The sequence below is a fragment of the Egretta garzetta genome, unplaced genomic scaffold (assembly GCF_000687185.1).
Source record: "Egretta garzetta isolate BGI_Z169 unplaced genomic scaffold, ASM68718v1 scaffold1208, whole genome shotgun sequence".
Lineage (NCBI taxonomy): Eukaryota > Metazoa > Chordata > Aves > Pelecaniformes > Ardeidae > Egretta > Egretta garzetta.
Window position 1 is genome coordinate 27,963 of NW_009260519.1, and position 7,107 is coordinate 35,069.

A 7,107-nucleotide genomic window follows, 5' to 3' on the forward strand; every position below is an offset into this window, starting at 1 on the left:
AAGGGCAGGACTCGTCTGTGAGCCTGCACAGGAATCCTCGTCCCCGCAGGGGATCAGCTCCAAAGCCAGCGCTGGGTGTCGTGTCCCTTGCGTGGAGATGCTTTTTTAACGGTGTTTTTGCCACTGACATTGCTTTGTTGCTGCCTGTTCTCCTGAGGAGATGCTTTTTTAACGGTGTTTTTGCCACTGACATTGCTTTGTTGCTGCTGGTTCCTCTGCATCGGTGCAAGCAGTTGCGTAAGGCGCGTGCCCGTGCGTTGCACAACTGCAGCTTCCCTAGTGCCTGAAAGCTCGGCGCAAGGCAGGAGAGGAGGGTCCTGGCAGCGAGGACGCAGCTCCCGTTAGTGCTCCTGGGGCCCAGTGCCCCCTCGGAGGGAATGGGGTCCCACTGCGATGCCCCAGAGGGGACTGGGTGCTGGGATGAAGCGCTGGGCGCCTGGTGGGTGAGATCCCCAGCTCTCACCTCTCTGGCTGCAGAAAGTGCCACGGGGCGATGGCGCAGGAGCACAGGGCACCCTCTCCACGCTGGCTTGAGCGTGGCTCTGGCACGCGTGCCAAATCCCCAGCTCCTTCCATCCCCGCTCGCTGCCCGGGGAAAGTGAAACGGTGCTGAGCCGCTTTTCTGTTCTGCCTTCCCCCCCCAGCCTCTCCGGGTGAAAGTCTCTGAGCAGCTCCTGGCGGAGATCGGTGAGTGAGGGGCTCCCAGACCTGCCGCAACCCCTGCAGTCTGCGTGGCGTCGCCAGCGCCTTCGCCCTGAGCAAGGGCTGGTCATTAGGATGCCGGATCAGCATCCCACGGGACTTCCATAGGGCTCTGCTCTCTTAGAAAGGATGTGCCAAGGTTTGGGACTGGCACTCCTGAGCTCTGCCACAGCTCAATCCCCATGGTCCTGGGGGTCTTGTTATGGGCTGGTGTCTCAGCCTGGGTGTGCAAAATGGGAGACAGGTTGTCCCAGCCTGGAAACCAGCTAAGCAAAGGGGCTGGGCTCTGGCAGGGGGAGGCCAGCAGAGGGGTTCCGTAGCCTCCCTGCCTGCCCTGCCTCTGCTCAAGAGCCTGAGGCTGCCCGAAGATCCCTTGTGCCCTTCCTTCCGTGGTTGGCGACACCAACTCTCCTGTCCCCAGAAACTCGCCTGCGGAATGGGGACGATGTCCGAGCTGCGCTCTTTGAAGCCCAGGAGATGGTGATGCCCGAGATACAGGATCAGATCCAGGACTACAGGTAACACAGCTGCCCGGGTACCCCACAGACCTCAGCGGGCTCCTGCCCGGGCGGGTGGCTGGTGCCCTGGCTCGTGGCCCTGACCCTTGTCCTCCGCAGAACAAAGCGCACTATGGGTCTGGGGAGTCTGTACGGGGAGAACGACCTCTTGGACCTGGATGGGGACCCCCAGAAGGAGCGGCAAGTGGCCGAGAAGCAGCTGGCCCAGCTGGGTGACATACTGTGAGTGCCAGGCTGCCGCGGAGGATCCCTGCCCTGCACGCCTCTCTGCCTGGATTTGGGGCGAGGACGTGGGGAAGGGGATTGGGACACAGCCGTAGCTCTGCTCCTTGATCCACAAATTTGTCGTTGGAGGTGGGAAAGAGAGTTTGGAGCAGGCGCTGGGTGCGGCGGGGGGCATGGTGGGATGGAGGGCTCGGGGCTGCAGGCACCCTGCTTGGGGGCTGAGTAGAGGAGCCTGTTCCAAACGAGCTCTTTTATTCCTCCCCTTCTCTCTCTCCAGGTCAAAATATGAAGAAGACAGGAGGTGAGTGGCCCTGGGGCACCGCGGGGAGCGTGTCCGGATGCGACTGCCTTACAGTTGTTAGCTGAGGAGGCAAAAGGAGAGGAATTGTGGGAGCATCCCCTTCCCGTGCTGGCTTCTGGCACCCTCTCCCATGTCAGACGTGTCCCTGTGGGCTCTCAGGCTGGCCCTAGGGAAGCGTGAACGCTTACCTCGGGGTCCTGGTGTGCCGGGTGCGGCCCCCCACCAGCCCCTGCCACCCCAGCTTGCCCTCTTGAACTGCTTCTTGCCTTTTGTCCCTTCTCACTTGCCTGCATCCCTACCCGGGCATCCTCTCCTGCCCGGGGAGGGATGGACCCTCTGTCCCCTCAGAGCCCCGCGGGATGTCCCAGCCTCCCCATTGTCTCCCCTGGCCTGCGGTGCCCTGTCCTGGTGTCGGATCTCCAGCCTCACGCTCTCCTCTCTTCCAGCTCCCCCATGGCCTTTGCCCTCAGCACCTATATGAACCACACAGGCATCCGCAGCCGGGAGCCCCGGGTGGCCGGCACCAGCGAGAAGGCCCAGTCCCTCCCGGACAGGGACAAGTGGCTGCCCTTCTTCCCCAAGACCAAGAAGGTGGGTGCCTTGCTGCCAGCTGCTCTTCTGCCCTGGGGCTAGGCTATTGCTGCTGGATCTTTTGAGGTGACCTGGGGAGGGGTTCTCCAGAGATCCCCATCTCCCCCTCATGCCTCAAAGAGCCACATTGTGCCAGGGCAGAGCCAGATCCTGGCTCCATCCCTTCCCCAATGGCTCATGCCAGTGCGGTGAAGGTTGGGGTCACCCTCGTGTGATGATCTGTGTTTTTATCAGTGCTCCTTTCGGGTCCCCCAACAGAGCAGCAGCGCCAAGAAGGACAAGGATGCCATGGAAGACAAGAAACGCAACCCCATCCTCAAGTACATTGGGAAGCCCAAAATCTCCTCCCAGAGCAGTGAGTATCAGGACCTTCTGGGATGCTCTACCCACCAGCCTCCCTGCTGCCTGGAGGAGACCTGCAGCCATCTGCGTGCCCAGGGCCGTCGGGTGGCCTTTGTCACCCGTGGGACTGCTGCTCACCCGGTAGCAGGCACTTTGCATCGGCCACCCTCTGCTCTCCTCCAGCCACTCACTGAAAATCTGTTGTCCCAACTATCCGTGCTCCCATGTGGCTTTGAGGGGAGTGGGAAGGGAGCAGAGCCGAGTTCTCCCCCCAAATTTACCTTCTGTACCCCATCCTGCAGGCTCACAGGCTGCTCACCGTGCATCACAAGTGCCACAGCTCCTTGGGGGGGGGCTGAGCAAGTGTGTACATGTATGTGTGTGCATGTGTACACGTGTGTGCACACATGTGTGCGCCTGTGTTCCTCTTCCTCCCCTTCTGCTTTGAGTTCTCATGTCGTTAGCTCACACGTTCCCTCTCTGCCTCCTCCGTTGCTGAACTGCGGGATTGATTTGACATCTCATTTTTGTTTTTCCTTTCAGCATTTCATGTCCCTTTGTCCCCTGTTGAAGGTAAAAGGCCTCTTCTTTTGTTTGCCATTCACCTCATGTGCTTACTTTTATTTTGTCCCCCCCCAAAGTACCCCGGCGTTGTTGCACTGGGCGTTGGGGTGGGCTGGGATGGGTGCTGTGGGGTCCGGGAGGAGGGCTGCCCGCGGCGGCCGGCTGTTCCCATCCCACGCTGGGGCATCCCGGGCCCCACGCAGCCCGGTCTCACTTGGCTTTTTCTTCCTCGCTTTTGCCCCAGCAGTCAAACCCGGCAATGTGAGGAACATCATCCAGCACTTTGAGAACAACCAGCATTACGAGAGCCAGGAGCCCGGCACCCAGCGTCTCTCCACCGGCAGCTTCCCCGAGGACCTGCTGGAGTCGGACAGGTAGGGCCAGGGGATGGGTGGGGGGCACCCCTGTGCTCTCAGGGGTCCCACGGCAGTTTTTGGTGGGTTTGCGTGCGTGGGGATGTCCCTCCCTGTCCCGCCAGCCTCAGCCTGTTCTCGGCTTTGTCTCCCTGCTGCAGTTCCCGCGCCGAGGTCAAGCTGGGCCGCTCGGAGAGCTTGAAAGGCCGGGAGGAGATGAAGAAATCACGGAAAGCAGAAAACGTACCTCGGTCCCGTAGCGATGTGGATATGGATGCCGCAGCCGAGGCCACAAGGCTTCACCAGTCGGCATCGTCTTCCGCTTCCAGCCTGTCCACAAGGTGGGAGATGCCGACGGAGCCCCAGGCAGGGAGGACCTGGGTTCCCCTGGGCATGTTTGGCTTCAAAAGGGAGCTGGGATGGCCCAGGGTCTGAAAGCTGAAACCCTTGGGCTTGAGACGCTGTCATGCTGTCTCTTGGGAAAGCTTTTGCTAAGCCTATGGGTCAAGGCCAAGCCCCAGCCACGCAGAGCGGGGTGATCCCGGCCTTGCAGTGCCCAGCTCTGCAGAGCCTCCTGGCTGATGTTTGCCAAGGGAAAACTGAGAGAATTGGGCTTTAATTCTCATTTGTGCCCCAAATCCCTCTCACAGCCGGTAGCACCGGACCCACGTCTGGAGGGGCTTACAGAAATGCCACTGGGTGCTGCCCCACGGGGTGCAGCGATGGGGGGGAGAGGGGCCGGGATGTCAGGACACGAGGGTGACTCTCCCGTTCCTCCCCAGGTCGCTGGAAAATCCCACCCCCCCGTACACGCCGAAGATGGGACGCAGGTGAGTGGCCCAGCCTCGGTCTCTGCCGTCTCTACCGCGCCGCCCCGAGCCGGCCGGGGTCCCGGGGGCCAGTTTTCCTTCAGAGCAGGAGGGTCACTGTAGGGGTGTGCTGGGGCTGTGCCCCCGCTTTGGGGGTCAGAGGGGTTCCATCCGTGCCTTCCTAGCTTTTCCCTCCCCATAAGCGAGCCTTGAGAGAGCGCAGGGGGAGGCGATGCCCAGGGCTGCCCCGGGAGGGAGTCCCCTGTTAGTTCTCCATCCTCCTGGGGCGAGGGGGCACCTCTGTTCCCTTGTGTCTCACGCAGGAGCTTAAAGGACCTATATAGATGTCTGCTGGGGGACCTAGTCTTTTAGCTCACGAGTCAGAGGCTTGTACTTCTTGTGCTGAAGGCCCCGGGTTCAAGCCGAAATAGGGCCCAGGTAGATATTGGCTGTACTGGGAGCGCTGCGGGGTGGGCTGGCTGGATGCGGGTGGCTGCAGAGGACTCCCACCGCCGCCTTTCACCCTCCCAGGAGCATCGAGTCGCCCAACCTGGGTTTCGGTGTGGACCCCTTCCTGCCTCATCTCCTGGAGGACGAGCAGGGCCAGCGCTCCGACCTGGAACCCGAGCTGGACTCCCAGAACTGGCAGCACACGGTCAGCCGGGAGCTGGTGGCCAACCTGCCGCAGAAGGAGATCGACCGGCAAGAGGTGATCAACGGTAAGGAGCACGGGGCACCCCAGGGACGTGAGGGACCACCTCCCTCCCCCCCCAAGCAGTGCACCCCAGCACCACGGGGCTCCCCTGGGCACTTCTCCACCCCCGTGCCTTTCGCACAGAGCTCTTTGCCACCGAAGGGTCTCACCTCCGCATCCTCCGAGTCCTCGACCTCCTCTTCTACCAGCGGATGAAGAAGGAGAGCCTGCTGTCCCGGGAAGAGCTGGCGCTCCTCTTCCCCAACCTCCCTGACCTGATAGAAATCCACAGTAAGCCTCTTGGCGCTTGGGTCCTGCTCTAGCCCCCTGCCATGGGAGCAGAGGGTGGCCCACACGGCCCACGGCCACCCGCTGCTCCAGTGTGGTCACCCACCATTCCGACCAGCCCTGCTGATGGCATCGTGCCATCTCACCGCTCCGGCCTCCCCTTTCCCTCTCCTGGGAGCAACCCAGAGCCTGTTTTTTCCGGGCTCTGCCAGTGCCCCTCTCTGGGATGCGTGGTCTGTGCCCAGCCCTTGGCGTAGCCCGCGTTTGGGACACGCTTTTGGTGTCACACTCCTTGACGTGCTGCGTCCCTGACGGCAGCAATCAAAGCCCATTTGGCTCTCAGCCCCTGCTGCCTGCACCCGTGCCGGAGAGCCGGCAGGGACCCTCTGGGGCAGGCAGCTCCACGGGTGCTTGCACGGACAAGAGGTGGGTGGCCCCGGCACCCCGTTCACCTGAGTCCTGTCTGTCCCTCGCATCCTTGTTCAGATTCTCTCTCCGAATCCATGAAGAAGCTCCGGGAAGAAGGACCAATAATCAAAGAAATTGGGGATCTCATGCTGTCTCGGGTAAGGGGGGGACAGGGGTGTGGTAGAGCCCCCAGGGACATCTTGTCCTCCAGCGTGGAGGGGTTGACATCTTTAAGGGGAGGTGGAGGTGACCCCGCTGTCCTCTGGCCGTGGCTGCGTTCGGAGCGGATGAGCTCGGGGAGACTCGGGGCTGAGGGCCAAGCCCGGGGGGGGGCCTGAGCCCAGTTCTCCCCTGCACCCCCTCAGTTCGATGGCCTGGCCAAAGAGGAAATCCAGCAGGTCGCTGCTGACTTCTGCTCTTACCAATCCATCGCCCTAGAGCTGATCAAAACCAAGCAGCGCAAGGAGACCCGTTTCCAGATCTTCATGCAGGTTGGTCCCTCTCCTGGGCCGTTCCTTGCTCCCCTGGCTTCCCCTGATCCCACCTCGGGGCTTTCACCCCTCTCCCCTCCACCCTAGGAAGCAGAAAGCAATCCGCAGTGCCGGCGCCTGCAGCTCAAGGACTTGATCATCTCTGAAATGCAGCGCCTGACCAAGTACCCGCTGCTGCTGGAGAACATCATCAAGCATACCGAGGGTAGGGGCTGGGGAGGGGAGGGGGGATGACACGGGGGGCTCGTCCCCAGGGTCGCTCGGCTGCGTGCTCCCATCTCCAGCATGTCCTTCGGCTGGCAGGAGGCAATCGCTTTCTACCGCGGGGCTCGTGCCTCTGTTGCCACCCAGAGCAAACTCCCAGGGCGGTGGGGAGGACGTGCTGCCTTTCCAGCAGAAGGAGCTGGGCCAGGGGGATCCTGGGGGTGGGAAAATCCCTCTTGTCGGCAGGGAGCTCTGAGCCGGTGGTGTTTTGTGCCGGGATCCCAGGGCGGTGGGGAGGACGTGCTGCCTTTCCAGCAGAAGGAGCTGGGCCAGGGGGATCCTGGGGGTGGGAAAATCCCTCTTGTCGGCAGGGAGCTCTGAGCCGGTGGTGTTTTGTGCCGGGATGCGGCTGGGAGCCACAGCAGGACAGGGACAGCCTGGTGAGACCTCCCCTGGAGCCCCACGTCCAGCTCTGGAGCCCTCAGCACAAGGAGGACATGGACCTGTTGGAGCGGGGCCAGAGGAGGGCTACTAAAATGCTCTGAGGGCTGGAGCCCCTCTGCTCTGAGGCCAGGCTGGGAGAGTTGGGGGTGTTCAGCCTGGAGAAGAGAAGGCTG

The 7,107-nt window shown here is 62.1% G+C and overlaps 1 protein-coding gene across 1 annotated transcript in view; it reads left to right on the top strand.

The window, feature by feature from the left end:
- Nucleotides 1–7,107, top strand: part of ARHGEF11 (Rho guanine nucleotide exchange factor 11) — a gene marked incomplete at its 5' end in the record, with an annotated part of 17,943 nt that overhangs the window by 8,687 nt on the left and 2,149 nt on the right. The window contains 15 exons of the mRNA XM_035900143.1: nt 645–687; nt 1,124–1,220; nt 1,320–1,442; nt 1,723–1,746; nt 2,193–2,337; nt 2,596–2,692; nt 3,223–3,252; nt 3,488–3,617; nt 3,758–3,937; nt 4,379–4,426; nt 4,937–5,124; nt 5,244–5,390; nt 5,874–5,953; nt 6,161–6,286; nt 6,374–6,491. Coding sequence (XP_035756036.1) covers nt 645–687; nt 1,124–1,220; nt 1,320–1,442; nt 1,723–1,746; nt 2,193–2,337; nt 2,596–2,692; nt 3,223–3,252; nt 3,488–3,617; nt 3,758–3,937; nt 4,379–4,426; nt 4,937–5,124; nt 5,244–5,390; nt 5,874–5,953; nt 6,161–6,286; nt 6,374–6,491 — 1,576 coding nt within the window. The remainder of the gene's footprint in view (nt 1–644; nt 688–1,123; nt 1,221–1,319; nt 1,443–1,722; nt 1,747–2,192; nt 2,338–2,595; nt 2,693–3,222; nt 3,253–3,487; nt 3,618–3,757; nt 3,938–4,378; nt 4,427–4,936; nt 5,125–5,243; nt 5,391–5,873; nt 5,954–6,160; nt 6,287–6,373; nt 6,492–7,107) is intronic.